This window comes from Panthera uncia, chromosome X (assembly GCF_023721935.1).
Source record: "Panthera uncia isolate 11264 chromosome X, Puncia_PCG_1.0, whole genome shotgun sequence".
In the NCBI taxonomy this organism is placed as follows: Eukaryota; Metazoa; Chordata; class Mammalia; order Carnivora; family Felidae; genus Panthera; species Panthera uncia.
Window position 1 is genome coordinate 26,180,643 of NC_064817.1, and position 23,030 is coordinate 26,203,672.

Below are 23,030 nucleotides of genomic sequence, written 5' to 3' on the forward strand. Positions count from 1 at the left end.
CCGTTTAACTCCTATTGGGTCTCTTGCAGGTCAAGAGGAATGACAGTCTGACTACAAAGAATAAAACAAATAGAAATGAGGGGACCTGGTGCCCAAGATGAGCAAAGAGATTACAAAGTCCCCAGCTGGGGCGCCTGGGTGGCTCGGTCGGTTGGGCGTCCGACTTCGGCTCAGGTCATGATCTCACGGTCCGTGGGTTCGAGCCCCGCGTCGGGCTCTGTGCTGACCGCTCAGAGCCTGGAGCCTGCTTCCGATTCTGTGTCTCCCTCTCTCTCTGCCCCTCCCCTGTTCATGCTCTGTCTCTGTCTCAAAAATAAATAAACGTTAAAAAAAACAAAACAAAAAAAAAACAACAAAAAAAAACCCAAAAAAAACCCAAAGTCCCCAGCTCCTCAGAATGAACTCTCTCGATCTAGATCAATTATATCTTAGGACACTAATAAAGCTAGCAAGTCAAGTGGAGAACCTCTGTGGGTGGTCTGGAAGATTGGAAAAGTGCAGTTTTGTTTTCACAAAGAAAAAAGGCATGTGGGAGTGAAATTTTAAGCTTCCAAATAGTTATTTAAGACTTGGCTGAAACATGCAATGCAGGGACAGACTACAAGTTTTCTTCCTCTAATGAGTATTTTCAAAGAATGGGAGTCAGTTGACATAGGGGATCTGGAAAGACAAATTGTGTCACAGCCATTCCATACTTGTTAGATTGATAGAAAAAGAAAGCAAATATTAACATACCTGTTCCCAGTTTTTAACCAAATTAAATCTGTATTTATTCTATAATTTGTCATCATGTTGAGTTTCTGTACAGGAATGTTTGCTAAGGCAGGCAAAGATCATTCCCATACAATTCAAAGGTTTGCTTTAATATTTTCAGGTTATAACCTTAAGGCTAGAATCTATTTGTCATAAGAAACATTCATTAGGATACTTGTTGTAAAAAAAACGTGTTTCTACTTCAAGTTGTAGGCTGTATTTGTCTCCATAAGAAAAAGACAAACAACCTAATAGGAAAAAAACTGACAATGAATGAAACAAATGGTGAACGAGAAAGAAAATATAAAGGATTCCATAACATTCTTTGATCCTGAAAAAAATTCATCCTCACTCAAAAGAAGAATACAAATTAAAATTACAGTGACATGTCAACTTTTTCTAGCTTAGCGAAGATCATACAGGTTGACGACACACTGAGTTGCAAAGGTGTGTGGAAAAAACTCCTTCATATTACCAACCGGAGGGCTCTATGAGGTACAATGTGGCCATTTTTTGCTAAAATAACAACTGCTGTCTTGACCCAGCCATGTTATTTCTAAGAACTTATCCTATGGATATACTTGCAATGTGTGAGATTACATGAGCATAAAGTGCTACACTGTCATCTTGTAGCGGGAACAAAGCCTGAAAACAAAACAAAAAAAATGTTCATTTACTGGAAGGTTGGTTGAATAAATTATGGTGCATCCTTCGGATACAAATGTATGCAAATGGGAAAAAAAATGAGAATGTTCTTAAGGGGCTAATATAGAAAATAATTGTCCGTATATGTCATTAAGTGAAAAAAAAAAAAAACATGATGCAGGAACAGTGTTTACAGTATCCTACAATATTTGTTTTAAGAAGACAGGAATAGGAAGAAACCAAACACAAATGCACACACACTGACAGCCTATCTTTGAAAAAAATTTTTTTTTTCAACGTTTTTTATTTATTTTTGGGACAGAGAGAGACAGAGCATGAACGGGGGAGGGGCAGAGAGAGAGGGAGACACATAATCGGAAACAGGCTCCAGGCTCCGAGCCATCAGCCCAGAGCCTGACGCGGGGCTCGAACTCACGGACCGCGAGATCGTGACCTGGCTGAAGTCGGACGCTTAACCGACTGCGCCACCCAGGCGCCCCTGACAGCCTATCTTTGGAGTGCCATCAAACAGACTGATAACCTTGCCAGCCTACGGGGAGAGAAACTAGGTGGCTGAAAGATGGAGAAGCAAGGGAGTATTTACTCCCTTTTATGCTTTGCATTTTGTACCACAAAAAGGCACTAGCTTTTCAATGAACAAATAAAATAACTTACACTTTCAAAGTTTGCCACGGGAGGATGAATTTATTCTCAACTTTGGAGTAATTAACCCAGCATGACCTTATGACAGACTACTAATTTATTTTGTATAAAAGGAAGCTGTAGTTTCTCTTAAAATGAGGAATAAAAAATAAAATGATAACTCGATGAAAACAAGTTTGCCAAGACAATGGTTACCCATACCATATGCCAAACCATGTGATAATTTGTATTACATTCTATTATACCCTGTGCTATCTTACTGTATTTCATTTCACTCGCTAAATGGATTACATAACTCAACAATAGGTCACCAGCAACAACTTGAAAAAGAGTTGTCTAAATTATCTCCTCTTTTTTATCCCTACGTCCAAAGTTGTCATACAGGATCATGTTGCTCCTCAACTAATTCAATAAGCTCCTGACCAGCCCTCCTTTTTGGGTACTACACTCCCCCAATTTGGGAGTTTGCAAGTTACCTCTCTTTAGTGATTCCCACATCTCTCCAAGATGTCAACTAGTTCCTTGAAGCAGCATAGAAGCCTCACCAAAACCAGGCTGCACTTCAACATCACTAAATTTGTTTTTATTCCCACATTTCATGTGATTCATCACTTCCATATCTTTGCTCTTGGTGTCTCTTCTCTCTAGAATCCTTTTCCTTCCCCTCATGCACCGTTCACTTTGTCAATTTCTACTCATCTTTTAAAGATACAGATCAGGCACCATATCCTCCAGGGAGCTGTCTTGAGATAAGAGTTCCCAAACTATATTAAGTGAAAGTATCTTCTGGAAAGCTTGTTATAGCACAGGTTCTCGAGGTTCACTCCCATCTATTCTGATTCTGAAGGTCTAAGGAGAAGCTCAAATATCTTCATTTCTTTTTTTTAAGTTTATTTATTTATTTTAAGAGAGAGAAAGAAAGAGAGAGTAGGGGAAAGACAGAGAAAGAGGGGGAAGAGAGAATCACAAGCAATCTTCACACTGTCAGTGAAGAGCCCAATGTGGGGCTTGACCTCACGAACCACGAGATCATGACCTGACCCAAAATCAAGAGTTGAATGGTTAACTGACGGAGCCACAGAGGCACCCCAGGATTTGAATTTCTAACAAGCTTCTAGGTGATGCTGCTGGTCTTGGGACAACACTTTAGTAGCTGTGCTGTAAACAATACCTTGGCTGGGCTGGGTATCACTCTTTTGGGCCAACACATCATTCTGTAAGTATACTTTCCACCCTGCTTTGTAATGTTTCTGCCTTGATCGCTTTTTGTAAACTGAGGTATTGTAGGGGAGCACTCCTTGTCACCCCAAGATGTGCCTCTTTGGTAGGCAGATTATTTTGTGCTGAAAATAATCAAGACCCAAAAGGCTCAGGAAGGAACTTTGATCTCTCCTAACTGACTAAAAGGGTTTAGATAGAACAACTGTTCTAGGAAAGAAACTATTGCCATAAATAACAAGGTATGGTAGGCAGGGAAGAACCTAGTGAGCTTGTTTTGTCATAGTCCTCTCTATATGCCATTGTTTCTGGATGGCCTAGCAAACATTTCTTTACCAAACACTTATTCTTTCCATTCTTTCTGTGAATTCCTTCCCTTCCCTTTGACATCCCAGGCCCTCACCCCTTTTCTTTAGTCTAGAATGGCATATGTATTTTGGCTTGACCGAATGTTTTTGGCATCTCTAGTTTTTATGTAGATTCCATGTATGTTAATTTTCTCCTGTTAATGTGTCTTGTGTCAGTTTAATTCTTAGACCAGCCAGAAGAAACTTAAAGGGTGGAAAAAAACGTTTCCTCCCCAACAGTACATTCATACATCAACTTGCTTCTAAGCAAATTAAGAATGAGAGTCACCTTAACATAGTAGGACATTGTAGTTAATAAATGGTTTGTTGGCTGAATAGAAATTTCATTAGCTTAGCCTCATGTCTTTCTCTGCCTAGAGGGGTTGATCGGGGATATATGCAAATAAAGTTAATGTGCTTATCACTGATACATTTGATAAAGTCTCCAAATTAATGCTTGTGGACAAAATGGAACAATATGATCTGGGTAGGAAATAAAGCAGTTAGACTTGGGTATCTAATTGAACAAGTGCCAAAGGAAACTGGTGTTTGAATTGATGTCAAAATAGAGGTATGTTTTTAGTGATGTGTTACAGGGCTCAGTGTCAGGATATAGGCTGAGAATTCTTTTTATAATATACACGAAGTTATAGAAGGCAGACATGAAATCTGAAGTTGAAAAGAAACTAAGAAATTGAAATACACTGTATGATAGAATCAGGACCTGAAGATCACCTCCTTTCCATTTCTACTATCAACTGGATTGATGGATGAAGAAATTTATTAAGGCTTCAAGTAGCTTGGGGTTAAAAATAGCTTCCCTTTCTTGGGAGACAGAGTGAGGGGGGAGAATGCTGGGAGGCCAGGGCCATCACAACTAAGGCAGGGGAGGCTGTGAGCAGAAAGTGACAGTGTCAGTGAAAACGTAGAAGCTGAAATCACCAGAGACGAACCGGAAACCAGACACAGAACAGTAATGGTAGTTACAGATGCTGCCTCCAGTGCTAGTGCATTTCTTGTGTGTACTCTTCTTTGGTCAGGACTGGATCAAGAAATGGGAGGCACTGGACCTAAGCTCGAGGCACCTTGGGGATAAGCAGGATCAGCAGAGCCAGGGAAGGGGCTGATGGCCTTGCATCTAATTCCAAAAATAGTAGACGACACAAGGGCAGGATGGAGGAAATGTCGACTAGAAGCAGCACATGTGAAAAAGAACTGGTGATTTTATTTATTTAATTTTTTTAAGAATTGGTGACTTTAGCTACCACTAAGCTTAGTGTGAGTCAACAGTGTGAAACAAGCATTGCTGGAGTGGGGAACTGTGCGATGGCTCCAGGCATGGACTGTGGTGAGATGAACTTCGTGGTAGTTTGGGGTCTTTTTTTTTTAAAGTTTATTCACGTTTACAGAGAGAGAGTGAGAAAGAGAGGCAGAGAGGTGGAGGGAGAGGGAGACAGGGAGAACCCCAAGCAGTCTCTACACTCAGCACAGAGCCCAATGCAGAGATCAATCTCATGACCATGAGATTATGACCGTGAGATCAGGACCTGAGCCAATATCAAGGGTCAGATACTTAACCGACTGAGCCACCCAGGCACCCTAGTGGTATATTGGTATCCTAACAAGTGTCCAGCCAGGGGCTAAAATGCTCCTCTTTCCTTCTCATAACATATTCATCTTACCTAGAGTGGCAATCTTCAGACAGGGATATGCCCCTTGCAGTATGCAAAGACTTTTTTAGGGATATGTGGGCATAGATGGTGTTCATGGAATCACTTTCCAGATTCTGAGCTTCTACAAGGGATTTTCCTGGCTTTGTTTCTGTGGTGCACATATCATTCCAATCATCATTCCCACTTTTTGTTTAATGACAGTCTTCCAACTTTACAAAATAAAAGTATGCCCCTTCTGACATATCCCAATGGTACATTGTGCCCAAGACACATTTATGAAAAATCAAAATACAATTCAAAATATTGATGACTGAAATTCTCTTTTAATCAAGGTACCATAAGGCATACCCCTCAATTTCATTAACAGATTAATCTTCAATAAAAATCTACTGAGTATGTTCAACAATTACCAGAAGTTATATATATTTAAGCAATTTGATTATTACTAGGTATTTTTATTTACTATACAATAACTATATATATAACTTAATCTAATGGATTTTTAAAAATACTTAGAGCCTTATACTTACAGAAATTTATTTTTAAAAACTGAATTTAAATCCACATAGATATATTTGTCATACAGAAGTATGATAGAGTGGTTAATAAAAGGCTTTAGAGCATAAATATATATTACATTAAAATATAATGCTTTAGGGAAGTAGAATGGGAAATATAATTGAAAGAATAAAAATGATATGAAACTTAAAGATGAGCTTGTTTTGTATATTTTTTCAAGTGGATGATGGGAGATATCAAATTGCTATGGTAAATTTCAGTCTACTGGATATATTCAAAAGAGTAATGTAACACTTTTTAAATGTCAATATTTACAATATGCCAGAGGAGAAAATAGATGTCAACTTTAGAATGTTCAGGAGGATACTCAGTTTTCTAAACTATTTGGAGAGGTTTTTTTTTTTCAACATCTATTTATTTTTGAGAGACAGAACACAAGCAGGAGAGGGGCAGAAAGGCAGCGAGATACAGAATCTGAAGCAGGCTCCAGGCCCTGAGCTGTCAGCACAGAGCCCGATGTGGGGCTTGAACCCACAAGCCATGAGATCATGACCTGAGCCAAAGTCAGACACTCAACTGACTGGGCCACCCAGGCGCCCCAATTTTGAGAGTTTTATAAGCAGAATGGTCTGCATGCCATTGTAGTAGAGGTTTTCTTGAGTCTTCCTCCTTGGCTTGGCAGGGGAGAAAGAAAAGCACTCTTTCCCGCCTCTCTCGTGAAGCAAATAGTAAAATACCACACCAGTTTCCTCCTAGGTGATAAAATCTTAGTCCTACTTGAATTTTATGTTCTAGGAATTCTCAATTCAAGAAACTTCTCAAGTTTACAATCTCCTTATATGGGCAGTTTGGTAGGGTGAACAATGAAAATCTCAAGACTATCTGCGGTCTTTTCTGGACTGGTTTTCCGGTAGCAAGCTACCACTTTCTTTTGAATGGGTGATGTATTTTGCAAGTCTAATTATTCCTCTTAGGGGCTCTTGTCAAAATTCCAGCTATACCAAGAAAGGTGACTTTCACCATCTTTTCTTATTATTTTAGGAAAATGTGTTCACACTGTAGTTGTACCTTAATCTAATAGAGTCCCAGAGAAATGGACTCAATTTTTCATTTTAATGAAGAGGAAAATCAGGTTAAGAAAGGTGAGTTAATCAGTGACATAAATCTAGTAAGTGTCAGAACTGGCACCAAAACTTGGGTCTTGTGTTTCTCTCCCCGTTTCCACGTTACCTCAACTAAGGAATGGTTTTTGGAGTTGAGAGGTGGGTGTGAAAGTAAAATAAAATTATGATCCCAGTGTTCCAAGAGACAGGTCAATGTCTAATGCCAGTAAAACATGGACCTATCCAGAAACCAACAATCTTCAAGATTTTATTGGAGCTGGATTTATAGTCTTGCTTAGAACCAGCCTAAATTCAGGGCAGTTTTTAATTTCCAGTAAACCTGTGTTCAGTTGCATGGTAAATGAGAATATTGTGCCTTTTTGTCCAATAACTTCTACCCACATTTTTTCCAGGACATATTCCATGAATATATTTATGTAACTAATAGAAAACGCTAAAACTTTTTTTTTTCTAGGAAAGAGGAGAGCAAGTAATGTGCTCTCCTGCTATTACTTTGGTTCCTCTCTTCCCTACGGGAAATTCTCACTCTTCTGATTTTCCTCTGAAAAGAACAGCTGTGGGGTTGTCCACTTCCCTCCTTGTTGGCATGAGTTAACTAAAGATAATTGGAATTTCAGTGGCCTTTTGTGGAAACATGTGCTCTCTCTACACTGGTTCATCTAGGGCCTCTCCTTTCTCATCGCCTCCACTATTGTTTCCTTTTATCACCCTTGGACTTTCCATCAGCTCCCTTGAATTCTTTGATTTATTCTCTTTCAACACCTTCTTATCTTCCATCTCTCTGTCCACCCCTGCCAGAGAGTTGCCTCCCCAACCCAGTTACTCAACCCAACTATGAGCTTTACGCTCCCTGCCCTGATAGGGGACTCTCAAGGATCTTAGGAAACCCAAAAGTAATCACCCGGAGCTGACAAGACTGCCTGGAAACAAAGGTTATTTTATGCACTCAGACGGGCTTTGGACATACCCAGATAGCCCTTTGGTGCAGTCTTACTCACCCAAATTTTAGTCCACAGCCTCTATAAGATTACATATTAAGTCCAAAGAAAATCTTAAAAGTCTCCTCCACAAAGACTGATGAAAACTCTTAGCCTTCATATTGAACAGGTAACCTCAACTTGCTTTCATAATCTTTGTTAGCCCACAACATGCTAGTAAATGACAGTTCATATTTATTTGCTTCCTACTTTTCTCCGAGAAACAGAAGTTACTTATGGTTAAAAAGTATAATCAATGCATATAAATGAAACGTCTAGAAACAATAAGGTCAGAGAAAAACAACCATGTATGCAACATGTGCAAGGTATGTAGCATGTGTTTTTGTTAAGCAAGAAGAGAGTATTTTTTTCCTAAAGTGAAATGACTGATTATTCTGGAAGGAAGATGAGGAAAAATGTAGGACAAAATCTGAAGGGACAGAGAAAGTTGTAGAAAGTTTGTGGAACAGGAATTTTGTGTCATGTGATCAAAGAGGACTATGATTCAATGGGTTTATTTACAAGCTTTTTAAAAATGAGCTTTAGTATCAACAGTATATTAGTGGAAAACTAAAGTTCATTTTTCTCTTCATTAAAATGACAAAATTTTCTTGGATTATTGATTTGTTCTTTTTTTTTAAATTTTTTAAACATTTATTTATTTTTGAGACAGAGAGAGACAGAGCATGAACGGGGGAGGGTCAGAGAGAGAGGGAGACACAGAATCTGAAACAGGCTCCAGGCTCTGAGCTGTCAGCACAGAGCCCGACGCAGGGCTCGAACCCACAGACCGCGAGATCATGACCTGAGCCGAAGTTGGCCACTTCACCGACTGAGCCACCCAGGTGCCCCCTGATTTTTTCTTAATAAGAGATTGCAAAAGCCTTTTCTTTACCTTCTGAGTAATTCAGGTAAGCAACAATGATTCTGTGTTACCAGAGTAATTTCCTGTGTTTACAGTGATTTTCTCATGTCCTTGATTATTTAAGAATCATCTCACTTTTGAAAGAACCAGTCTTTTACAATCACGTTACCTCCTATATTTATTTTTGAAATCTTTCACTGCCACTTCGGTTAAATAGGTAGCCAAGCACTGTTTCAATGACCCATGATCCTATTTAACCAAGCGTTCAAAATGTTTTCACATTTTTGACAACCTTTGATTTTTTGCCTTGCACCACTCAAACCCTAAATGAAATCTTGAACTCGGATGGACATGAAAATCTCACATTTGTTCCCTCTTAATATCTAAAGAAAGACATAGGTTTATTTGATACACTGAGTTGCATAAAAAGCATCATCAGATAAGAAGAGATGCCTAACCTGCCAGAAGTTATTTGTATGGGTCAAATGTTACTAACATAAATATTTCAGTAACTGTATCAAGTCACGAGAAATCAGTATAATGTCCGTCATAATTCCAGTTATTGCTCGAAAATGATGTATGCCACAGAAACAACTCAATTCCTTTGTTAAGTGAACTCTCCTCAGATCTTTAACCATGGCTCTTTGAAGCTTTTTATCATTTAAAGAGAGGTGTTTCACTATCAGGTTTCCCTGAAGTGCGTGTCATGAGCGACAGGCTAAAGTGCTTGTGTTCAACAAAAAGGGACTATCACAGAGACCCACAGAAAGCACTATTCCAGGGACTCTAGGGTGCAAGCTTCTGCAGCTTTGCTTAAATAACTTCAACACCACACCACTGGGGCTGAGTCGGGATTTCCAGAACTCCAGGGAAGAAGCTGATGGGTTTATCAAACTGCTGGCCTGAGATCCAGCAAAACAGCAATCAATTACATAGAATTGAATGAACTGATGAAGGACGACTTGATTAAGGCTTTCGTTTAGAATATTGCTGATGGTTTAGTGTTCTATTTTTTAAATGTTTATTTATTTATTTTGAGAGAGAGAGAGAGAGAAAGTGAGAGCAAGCGAGCATGAGCAGAGGGAGGGGCAGAGAGGAGAGAGAGAATCCCAAGCAGGCTACATGCTGTTAGTGCAACACCTGACATGGGCCTCAATCCCACGAACCATGGGATCAAGAATTCGGCCAAAATCAAGAGTCAGATGCTTAACTGACTGAGCCACCCTGGCGCCCCCTGTTTTCTTGATATAAGGACTTCGTTTTTCGTGGTTTTTTTTTTTTTTTTTTTTTTTTTTTTTTTTCCGGAGGCTATCTCTGTGTCAGCTCTGTGTCATACTACTGAGTATTTTCATGGCAATATAATTATTTGGACAGACTTAGTAAGAATCTATCTTTCTTGTAACCAGACATAATGGAGAAAATTGATGATATAACCAAGGCTTTGACTGGTAGGTCATATCTGAGAATGATGTACATAAAATCAGATATGACCAGACACTTTTAAGGAACCACAGTAAACTTTGTGGAAATAACACTTACAAAGCCCTCTTGGGGAAACTAGGCTGGTACTTGGCTTATGGGATGTCTAGTCTTACTGGCAAAAAAGGAGGGTCACTTCCTGACAGGCTCAGGAAACAGATATTTTGAGGGCTTTGAGAATAGAAAACTTCATCCCAATCTACAGGTACTGTAGGTAAAGTCTGATGGCAAGTTCTTGGCTTCTAATCTTTTAAAAGTCATATCTGAGATTTTTTATAAAAATTTAGGGCAAAACAAAGTTTCAAAGGCCTGTGTCATCAACTACTATCCTTGTCTCACCTGCATAAACAGAGTCCAGCTTTACTGGGTAAACAAGAATAGTCTTACTGGGAGTACCTTTGATCAAAAGGGAGGTGACTGTACAGAAACAAAAATTACGTTTCAATAGAAAACCGTAGCGCACCCATGTGGGTTATCAGATTATTTCTCATTTCCTTGTAAACTACAGGGTAGTGTTACCTATATCAAATTGGACTGTCTTACACATTTTGTCTGTCCTTATCCAATTTTCTATTCCTTTCGTTTCCTTTAGTATCTGGCTACAACTCTCCAAACTAATGTTCCCACTTTTTCTCTTGTTCTCCTGACTTGGCATCACTGAGAACTAAAAGCTGACTACCCAGATCCCGATCGAGATTCTAGATGGTCCTATAGTTGAACTTTCCTCTCAGGCTCTAAAGGAATCCTGAGAGCTGAAGCTGGACAACTTGATATCTCCTTCAAAGGACTCATCAGCACAGTGCACTATGTACGGACAACCTTCCTGCCCAGAGCTGCTATATGGGCCACTCAGGAAGTTTATCAGAATTCCCACAGCTTTTATGCTCTGCTCCAGGAAATAACTATGACTGTGGACAATCTTATAAAACCCCTCTGATGTCTGTGCTGTCACCCAGAACATTCAAAATGTGATAAAATGGCCACTGCCTTTATCACTTTACCGTCTAAAGACGTTTCCAGCCCAACCTTTAGGAATCTTCCTAATTGGCTGCCCTCTGGATTCAGAAACTGGGTTTATAGTCTGCTCCAATCATTAATCTTTGTTTTTCTTCTCACTGCCATAGCAAATACCCCTCATTAAATACCTGATTGCTCATACCATCCAGCAAAATCCTCTACCATGAAGTTTCAGACTCAGCTCGAGTAGTCCTTGAACAACAGAAAGTTTCAGAAATAATTGACACGAAGTAGCTTTCCTCAGCTGTTCACTAGGAAACCTGGTTTCCCTTGGACAAAAGAGGGGACTAATGAAGATGGCCTTAACATTCTTCTTAAGGTTGACGAAAGAATTAGGCTGGTTTCTTCCTAATTATAGGCCTGAACTCTCTTTCTTTAGTGTATTTACTTCAGAAAACTTTCCATCGTAAATTCCTTTTTCTGCCTGTCTAAGAGGTAAATTTTCTACAACTTAGGAATGTCCTCCTCAAATACCTGGGAGCCATGCCATTGAAATAGATCAGGAAGGCTCCATGTCTGCCAGTCTCAAGAGGAGGGAGGAGAGTAGCCTATGTTCAGTAAGTGACAATGAGCAAACATAGATGACCAAATCACAATGACCAATGTCCCCACCAATGTCCTCCACTACTTTAACACTAGCTCATCACAATGATTAAAATCTTTCCTGTCTTTGTTTCAGTGGAGTTGACTTCAGTCATGAATAAAGTCTTCCTTGTCTATTAAGTTATCCGGTGCCATACATGTATATATATATATATATATATATATATATATATGTACACATATACATGTACATATATATGTATATATATACATACATATGTATATACATACGTATATACATATATACGTATGTATATACATACACATATACATATATACACATACATATATATACATACATATACATACACACACACACACACGTATGGCACCGGATAACATATATATATATATATATATATATATATGTTATGTGTATATATATATACATATGTAATATGCATACATATAATATATATATTATGTACGTATATATAATATATACATATTATATATACACACATGTATAACCAGATAACTTATATATATTATGTATATATATGTATGTATGTACATATGTATGTAGATACATATGTATGTACATATATATACATGTACATACATATATATATGATTTTATTTTATTTTTCTTTGTTTTTACAACACAGCAACATGAGCACATGCGGAGAAAGGGAAGGGTTTGGTGCTCATGTCGTTCACGTGGTACTTTATCCTTCAGTCACTCCAGGTGTGTCCCTTGGTAGTTTTCTGTGTGGATTTGACATCATGGGCAATTAAGTTGCTTACATGGGAAGGAAGAGCCAGCTTACCAGTATGTGATGTTATTTATAGACCGTAGAAGCAAAGTCATTCTTGAGGGGAAGAAAAAAAACCCTCCTTGTTTTCAATGTGAAAGTATTTCAGTCAGTAAGACTTAACATAAAATTATGTGTCCCCGTCTCTCATATATTAATAAAAAGTTTAGAAAGCAGTAGTTAGGCAGTTTTATGTCAGATAAATAGCATACCTACAGCTCATTATTGAAAGCATTAATTAAAGATTAAAAACATAAGACGTCTTAGAGAAATTTTACGTGGTCCCTGGTTCTTAGCATTCAATTATCATTTCTGAAATCTGAAATCAACATATTTTATGTCTGAATTGTGAGTACATTTGAAAACGCAAAGTCAAAGGCGTGCCTTCTAGCGGGCTGACTGAAGGGAAAGGGCTGTGATTACGCCTCATTTTCACCCTCTACATCACGATCTCATTGATTATGTTCCTCAGCTTGCTAAGGGTTCTGTGAGGTGATTTTCAAGATGAATATTGCTATTTGTAGGATTTCCTGAATAGGAATATTTCAGGAGTAAATTGCACAAACCAAGCGATGTGCAGTCAATTTTCACTCCAGCATAAACAATGCATTAGAACAGAGCCCTTAAGGCTTTTTTTATTTGGGTTTCATTACACAGCTAGCTGCATTGCATCAATAAGCATGAAGTGCCAAGCAGGCAAAACTGAGGCTCACAGAGGGTAGTACATATTTTTCTAACAGGTGCTCCGAGTTTGACTAGAGAAAACAAATGACCTGGATGTCAAGGCCTTAGGCTCCTTGTTTCAGAGGTAGCCATGGCTGCTGTGGACAAAGAAAATGTCTTTAAAGTTAGGAAATGGAGGCTCCTCGCACATCGACTTTCTTGGCATTAACTGATTCCTAAGATTTTAGCGAAGAGTTTCTTTCTCTGTATTAAAAAATGGGCACGGACTCCACAAAAGCGTTTAAAAACTGCTTTTGGCTTTCAGTAATTGAAAGTGAAGTGAAGCCCATTTTCCCATCTTTCTTTAACTGGAAAAAAAAAAGAAGTTTAATCTCTTTAAGTAGGGGGCTATAGCAGGCTGGACAGCCTAAAATCACATATCTTACAGCAGAATGCTAAGCAATCTTAATAAATCATTTATCAGACGGTGAATTTAGATAGAAGCTAGACAAAGAGGGATAAAGAACTAGGTAAGTTAGTAAATTATTCACATAGGTCACTATTTCCTGATTACCAGCTAGGGGTTTTTGCCTCGGATAGAGCCACACACAAAAGAAAAAGGCTAAGGGCGTATTTTTGAAATCTGCACTCCAGAGGTGAGAAGCTCAGAATATGCACAGAGGACTGAAGCCAAAGACTTTTACCGCCAGGGAAAAAGCAGCTGCCTCTCCCCTCAGTGATTTAGACCAGGCTGCAGGAGGCAAATATCATGACTCCCTGAAACTATGCACAGCAGTGAGAGCACAGCTGACAGGAGCTCTCACTCTAAACTGCAGGGACCTAATTTGGCACAAACCTATGGGCCACGGACAAACAAACGCCCAACGCGAGTTTCTGCTATTTGAGAACCACTGTGGGGGGTTTCGACTGGGAGTAAAGTCACTTTGGTTGCGTCAACAACATCCATTTGTGGTGGCAGATTTTGTTATCCTTTCTATTCAATATATTCCATGCACAGAGATAGCTAATATTGAATATATTTTTCATTACTTTAATGAAGAAGCTCATTTTCACTAAAGGACGCATCAAAAGTAAAGGGATGTTGGGGCGCCTGGGTGGCTCAGTCGGTTGAGCGGCCGACTTCGGCTCAGGTCATGATCTCACGGTCTGTGAGTTCGAGCCCCGCGTCGGGCTCTGTGCTGACAGCTCGGAGCCTGGAGCCTGTTTCAGATTCTGTGTCTCCCTCTCTCTCTAACCCTCCCCCGTTCATGCTCTGTCTCTCTCTGTGTCAAAAATAAATAAAACATGTTAAAAAATTAGAAAAAAAAGATATTGCAGGACATTTGCAATTCATATCAAACCTCTTTAATTTGAACTACACAATCCATCGTGCCCCTTTCTGCTACCCACCGAAAGATCATATTTGCTCTTTCACTGAGAGGAGAATCTGGCTGAGGTTATTGTCTGTTGGACTAAGTAACTACTTCTTTGTTGAGATTACCGAGTAACGGACAATGAGTATTGTGAGATACAGTTGCACTGGAGAATGGACAGAAGTCAAATCCCTCGGAGGACACCATGTACTAGCAAGATGAAAAAACGGAAAGGATTCCAGAACTGGTGGCTACTCTGAATGATGACGTGGCTTTGCATCCTCCCAGTCTTGTCTCTGTGCCTACACATAACGCGAAGGCAGGGTGGCTAGTGCGGGAGAAGCCACGGCTTAGTGTCAAGACCTCTACCGTGCCGTCATTGTTCCAGCTGTGTCTTTACCTTTACCTGACCCGTATACTTTCTTAAAGCCAGCCGAATTCATTCTGGTAAAGCCTACTGTGACTTGGCCTTAATCGTCAGACTTGAATGGAAGACCGTGACGCTGGATGAGCAGCCTGGGATTTGCAGGGGTGAAATGACATCTACCTGCGATGTACGTGGCATCATCTGTGCGTGGGGGCGGCTAACAGAATGGTAGATATACATGGCAGGAGAAGGTAAGGTAAGAGTAGCGGAGCGCAGTTTGCAAAATAACTCATTTTAGCTATTTCAACCCCTCTCTTTCCTTAATCTCACTCAAGCCCATCTTTCTTAAACTTTGACTTCTTCTCTAGAATATCCTCACACTTCATTTCGTCCTTGCCTTATCTCCTACCAAAACAGCACCCAGTGGAGTTGAAAAACATGAGGTTGTAATAATCCTGGAAAACAAGGGAAATGAAAATTTGGGGTCAGTGAATTAAAAAAAAAACCAAAAAAACTTGACTCAACATCTTCCTTAACTTATTTAGCCTGAAAGTGCCCACCATTACATTAATCAAGAGGTTGAGATTTCAGTTTAATTGGCTTATTTGATTAGCTACTTAATGTTGTTGACCCAGAGGAGATGCAAAATAGGACATCACGTTGGGATAAATCTTTGGAATATGCTCCTGGGAAGAGAGAAAATACAGGGACAATCAATGTGTATAGAGATGCTAAAAGAAGATGGTGGCATCCAATTGGCATGTTGGCCTGGAGCACTAGACTTACCCATGGCACTTCTTTACCAATTTGGGTGTCTGGTTGCCACCTTTCTTCTTTGATTCAAAAATATAAGTACCTACCATACACTGGGCCCTGAGATGGAGGTGTCGAGAAAGGAGTGGGGTAAGGGAGTAAAGTAAGAAGATGCCCTCTGCATTCAAAGAAGATTTTGATGGGGTACTCAAGTCTGTACAGTTTAAGTGTCCATCAATGTACAAAGGTTATGGGAAATGGATACAGAGGTTTATAAGCAATCCTAAAAGCGTTGTTTACTGGGGGTATGGAACAAAGTTTTGAAGAAGCAAAGACATTGAATTCAGTCTTGATGGATGTAGAAAACTTCATCATGCCAAATAAGGAGAAAGAAGACATTTAAGGAAGAGAGAAAAGAAGATCAAGAACACAAAACATGGCATGAAACCACATGCATCAAAACATACCATACAATTTGTTGTGGCTAGAATATAAAGGGACGTTGCTGACAGAATGAAAGGATACAGACATAAACTGGAGTCAGCCTGAGAGGGTTTTCTAATGTCTACTAAAGAGACTATACATTATTTGGTAGGCACCTCATCTCCTAATCTCCTAAACAACTTTAGTTTTAGAGAAGGAGTCTACGCGTGTACATTAAGTGCAATTAAAGTAGGGATGGGAAGTAGATCATGGTAACAAAACATGATGAAGGCATTCTAGTGATATGTTTAATGAATAGATTATTGGGGCGCCTGGGTGGCGCAGTCGGTTAAGCGTCCGACTTCAGCCAGGTCACGATCTCGCGGTCCGTGAGTTCGAGCCCCGCGTCAGGCTCTGGGCTGATGGCTCGGAGCCTGGAGCCTGTTTCCGATTCTGTGTCTCCCTCTCTCTCTGCCCCTCCCCCGTTCAATCTCTTTCTTCCCCCTGCCCCAAAAAAAAAAAAAAAATGAATAGATTATTGCTAGTAAATGCTGTAAGAAAAAGCAAAAAATGCTAGTCAATTATTATTATCATTATTATTGTTATTATAACAATAAAATGATGATTATGATAATGAATCAGTGATATTGCCATTCTTTTGGAAAACAAGATTTAAAGCAAAAAGTCCCTACCTTAACGTCAAACGGTCCTGTTTGATTTGGTTGACTGTAAATTTCCAACTGATTTCTAATCGGAGCCAGCCACAGAAGCAGATGATTTAACTGCTCTTCAAGCTGTCCAAGGTCTTTTATGTGTGCCTCAATTTCTCCTTGTTTCTCAGGCAAATCTCTAGAAACCTGTAAGGAAAAAGAGTAAAACATTCCCATGGTTTAAATAAAAAAGTAAAAAATAAAGTTATTTGCTATAAAATGTCATCAAAATTTACTGATTTGGGTATTGTAACAAGGTGATATTGATTACTTACATGGGTTACATGTTAGAATTTAATTCATGCATACACATCATTTATTAATAGTCTTCCCCAAAACTCTGTGCTTCAAAGACAATGAGCCTTTTCTTTTGGAAATTCAAAACACACACTCACACAAATGCATACCCAACTCCAACTCCTACCATTACAGTATATTCTTGAACCACTCATTCACTAAACATAATGGTGCGTTGCATATTAGATGCCAGATATTTGTCTTTACGTTTCCTTCTAACTTTGTTTGATGTTAAGGAGAATTATACAAGGGAATTCTTTTATGAACAAAGAAAAATGTGGAGGTAAGCTATAGTTTAGGGGTCTAAGTATAACGAAGTAAAACAAAATCAGATGACTAGAATGAAAAGAAAAAAAAGACATTTGGATAAGAGTAGAATATATCAGCATGATTATAGGCTATTTTTATTAAGGGCTTACGATGTGTCAAACACCATCTCTGCAAGTTTCACATTTACTGCCTTCTTTAATCCATCCGACAATCCTAAGATATGGATACTATTATTATCCCAATTTTATAAATGGATGATGACATTAGGGCTGGGAAACATGAATTAACTTGGGAAGAAGTGTGCTAGATCTTGTGTTCAACACGGAAGTCTAGAGTTAGGCTGCTGGGTTTAAATCTTAATTCCTGTTCTTTCCGAGCACTTGAGCAAAGTTTTCTTTAACTTTCAATGCCTTCTCTTCAGAATGCAGACAATGACGCTACCTGCTTCACAGGGTCATTATACAAATTAAATAAAGTAATCCATGTAAACAGCTTAGAGCAATATCCTGCGTAGTAGTGAGGGACAATAAAGTCACTGAATGTTAGTGATAATTGCTCAAGCTCAGGTGTGAGTATCGAGCCAGGATAAGCAAGAATAAAGCCTTTTTCTTCAGACTATCAAGGGCTAAAACAAGTAGGTCCCCAGTAGTAAAGAACATCAACCTGAAATGGCAACTCTTGATTATAGAACTAACACTATTCTAATAACATAACATTATATTATAATATGAACACAAGTGTTACAGTAGACATTATAAAATGCGATGTTATGACAGACAACATTTAAAAATTATGGGGTGCCCGGGTAGCTCACTTGGTTAAGTGTCCGACTGTGACTCAGGTTATGATCTCACGGCTCATGAGTTCGAGCCCCGTGTGTGAGCTCTCAGCACAGAGCCTGGACCTACTTCAGATTCTGTCTCTGGCTCTCTCTCTCTGTCCCTCTCCCACTCATGAACTCTCTCTCTCTCTCTCTCAAATATAAATAAACACTGAAAATTATTTTTAAAAAAAAATTTAAACAAGTTTTATTTCCAGTATAGTTAACATTCAGCATAATATTAGCTTCAGGTGTATAATATAGTGATTCAATACTTCGATCCATCACCCGGTGCCCATCACAACAAGAGCTCTCTTTAATCACCATCATCTATTTCACCTATCCCCCCACCCCCCTCCCCTCTGGTAACCATCACTTTGTTCTCTAGACTTAAAGGTCTTTTTCTTGGGTTTTCTCTCTTTTTCCTTTGCTTGTTTGTTTTCTTTCTTAAATTCTACGTATGAGTGAAATCAAATGGTATTTGTCCTTCTCTGACTTATTTCACTTAGCATTATACTCTCTAGCTCCATCTATGTCACTGCAAATGGCAACATTTCATTCTTTTTTATGGCTGAGTAATATTCCAGTGTGTGTGTGTGTGTGTGTGTGTGTAAGTACACACACATACCACATCTTCTTTATCCATTCATCTCTCAATGGACACATGGACTCTTCCATAATTTGGCTACTGTAAATAATGCTACTATAAACACAGGGGTGCATGTATCCCTCTGAATTAGTGTTTTTGTACTTTTTAGGGGGTAAACACCCAGTAGCACAATTACTGGATGGAAAGGTAATTCTATTTTTAGTTTATTGAGAAACTTCCATACTGTTTTCCAGACTGGCTGCATCACTTTGCATTCTGACCAACAGTGCAACAGGTCTCCTTTTTCTCCACATCCTCACCAATATTATAGGGAATATTTAAAAGGTAAACTAGATAAGCATACTAATATACTAGTGCATCATGTGAATAATGGCCCATACTTTGGAACAACTGTTTCAGATACTTTTAAAAGAGCTAACTAAAGAACATTATGTTCTTTAATTGCACCCAAGAGCTGTGAGGTGAAAAGGAGATACATTAATGGACAAAGTAACTTATCAGTTAATTTATGGGAGAAGGAATTTTATATATGCTGATTATATGTAAACAATATGTATTTTGAAATGTATAAATGCATTTTTATATATATTCTGTAACATGCATGTGCATGCATGAGTAAAGGGTTAACATTCAGCCTTTACTGAAGCAGTCCAGCCTGGGACTGACCTTAGGCTCCCAAAGCAATGTTTCCTTGTAATGCTAACTTTAAGATGACTGGGAAATGTTAGGCCTGCCTTGTTTGCTGTATAGAACTGTATCTGCATTGGGGAATTTGTGAATTCGAATGTAACCTGAGGTCTCTATGACTAGAATGATGCAGAAGATGAAAGGGAAATACAGACCGTGGCTTCTATTTAAAGTAAGCTGCAAAGAACTTGGTTTTTACCCCTGGCAGCCTTTCCCTGTGTGGGCAAGGAGTCAAAAGAAGCGAAGTGTGAAGTTAGCATGCAATGCTTGTCCACGGATAATGAATCATGATGCTGTATTTGCTTTGTTTGACTAGTATCCTGCTATAAAGTCTAGTAAACAAAATATTAGATAAAGGCCTATTTGTATTTCGTGAGTTCTAACCCATAATGACACCTATGGTGATGAATTCTACTTAACATATTTGTGTGTGAGTGTTTGAGTGTGTGTGTGTATGTGTGTGTGTGATAGTTGATATCATAAATGTAATTCCATGTATGTAATATATAATGTAATAATGCTTTCAACTTATCTTTTCTAGCATTTATCAGGAAGGTACTAAACAGTTTATTTTTATTGGATCATTTTCTAGTCACAAGTACATGAAAAACACGTTTTATAGCTTCAACTTGCAGCATCTAAGGGCCATTAGATTCTGAAGCTAATGGAAATAATAGCCATCATATTTTCTTAAAATCTCTAAAATTGAGCTATGAACTTATTTACATCTGATCACACATAGGCTTCACATTTCAACACAGAAATCTGTATAACTTACAACTAAGACTGTTAGTTTCCTTTTCATATTCCAAACCCATCCCTTCCTGGTTCTAGAACAATTCCTGATAGCACACAGTTTGGTGGGTGAGACTTGACCAATATCTGAAATAATTAAATGATCGTCTATAAAGAGATTGTGGGGCACAAGTGGTTTTCAGGGTAATTATGACATCTACATTGGGTATATCCTTGTGTTTCCCACCACTATAGCATATGTCTTATACTATTTGTTGTTTACATTGACCTCCCTCACTGAGCTTTGATTTCTGGATGAACTGGGTTCCTACACATGATAGGCATTCAATAAACACCTGGTGAATGAAAGATAAAAAATTTCAAAATTCCGGATTTTTTTTCAATTTAAGAAGCCATATATGTCCAGAGTTATCAACAGAAAGAATATAATTTCATCCTCAAGTTAAACAGCTTTAATTAACAGACAAAAATATTAGTAGATTGGACTACATAAAAAGGAGAAACTTCTGCATGGCAAAAAAAATCTTAAAAGCGAAGTCAAAGGACAAATGACAAATTATAAAAACAGTATTTGTGACATCTCAGATAAAGGACTAATTTTCCTAATACATAGGAAGGTTCTGCACATTAATTTTAAAAAGGCCAACAACCCAGAGGAAAAAAACTGGACAAAAGTTAAGGACAGTCCACAAAAAAGAAAATGTACATGGATTTTAAACATACATAAAAAAGCTAAACTTTGTAACGAGAGATCCGAAAATTTCATCTATTGCACTGACGGAAATCTAAGTCTGAAATACACCAGGCTGCTAAGGCTGTGGAAAATATACTATTCTATAAGGCCAGTGAAATGTACATACTGGTGTACCCCTTGTGGAAGAAAATTTGGCAATATCTATCAAATGCATATAACCCTTGACCCAGAACTTTTACTGCTAGGAATTTATCTTGTAGATGTATTTATGCAACAAAAGTCACCGCGTGGTGATGGTAGGCAGATGGTGGATGGGGTGGAAGATTTTCACTATATTTGAAACTTTTGCAAAATATAAATGTATCACCTTCACAAAGAAATAAATTAATTTAGAAAGCAAAACTACCGGATTCTCTTCTTACCAAAAATAATGGCGACAATATATAATTTAATAACAAATCATTATTAATAGGCTACAACGCATCTAAAGCCATCAGTCCAAAATTGTGATTATTTTCCTATGACAATATTGCTTAATTAATGGTAGGGTAGAATTTGAAACTTTCTGACACATAATTTTGGTGCTTTTCCACACCTTCAAAAGAATCTTCAGGAATTGATGGCTTCTGTGTAGTTCATGGGAAAAGATAACGTGAATAATTTATGATGTAGAATACGAGTAGGTTTCATGTCGGCTTTTATGTGTCTTAAAATTATTTACCGTTACAACTACTACTTTATGTTCTTATCAAAATACGTATATTAACAGTTTACTAGTAAAATGCATCATTTTCCTAATAATCTTTTAAAATATTGTATAACCATACTTTTCATACAATATGTTCCCTGTGGTGAAAGCAAATAAATTAAACACTCTCAGTTTCTTTACGTGTTAATTTAGTATCTAACCAAGTCTTGACCTAATTTCACACAAGATTAGCTTCCGTTTTTTTCAACTTCTGAATTTTAATTTCAACTGTGTAGAAATTTTAATAATAAGATAAACAGAGGTGTCTGTTTTAGAAATAAACAGATATTAAATACTGGCTTCATATCTTACACCAAAAACATTCTAGACAAATTAAAGTGTTAAGTGTAAAAAAATTAACAACAGAATTAGAATAAAATATTGCTGTGAGTAAGCTCTTTAGAAGAAGAAAGTAATGTGAATAAACTATTAAATATAATATTTGTATTGCTCATTCAAAATTCAGGCCAATTAGCGGAATTAAAAACAAATGACAGCTGAGTCTATTTGCAGCATCCATCAGACGATGGGTAATAATCTTTTCATATAAAAAGATCTTTTAATACTTGAAACGAGATGGAGAATCTATTGGAAAACTGGATAAAGAGTATAAACAGGAATTTGACAAAAAAATGAAAACATCCAATAAACAAAAGTCCAAAGGAATCAATGAAATGCAAATTAAAACAGCAAAAATAAACCATCATTTGCCTATTATACTGGCTTTTGTAAAAGGTATTTATCAAAGTTGTTTGTTAGAGGACAAATTCTTACATTTACCATAGGGACTAATCTGATAAATCATACCAAAAAGCAAGACTTCTACCCTGAAAATTACAAACATGCCTGAGAGATTAAGAAAAGCCTAAACAAATAAAGGAATATACCTTATTCTCCTATTGGAAGAAACCATTTGGAAGGTCCTATATTGTAAAGATATCAACTCTCTTCAAATAAGCTATAAATTCAACTCAATCTCTTTTAAAATTATAAGACCTGGTTTTTAATAGAAAGTGATGTGCCAAGTCTAAGATTTATATGGGAATGCCAAGCACCAAGAATATCCAACACGATCTTGAAGAACAACAAAGTTTAAAAACGTTTACTATCAGAGGGGTGCCTGGGCGGCTCAGCATGTTAAGCCTCTGACTCTTGATTTGTGCTCAGGTCATCATCTCATAGTGTGAGAGATGGAGCCCCTCAGCGGGTTCCATGCTGGCA

At 38.0% G+C, this 23,030-nt stretch overlaps 1 protein-coding gene across 1 annotated transcript in view; it reads right to left on the reverse strand.

The window, feature by feature from the left end:
• The window catches only part of DMD (dystrophin), a 1,998,908-nt gene that overhangs the window by 697,672 nt on the left and 1,278,206 nt on the right, over window positions 1–23,030 (reverse strand). The window contains exon 48 of the mRNA XM_049644567.1: window positions 16,910–17,074. Within this exon, the coding sequence (XP_049500524.1) occupies window positions 16,910–17,074 (165 nt within the window). The remainder of the gene's footprint in view (window positions 1–16,909; window positions 17,075–23,030) is intronic.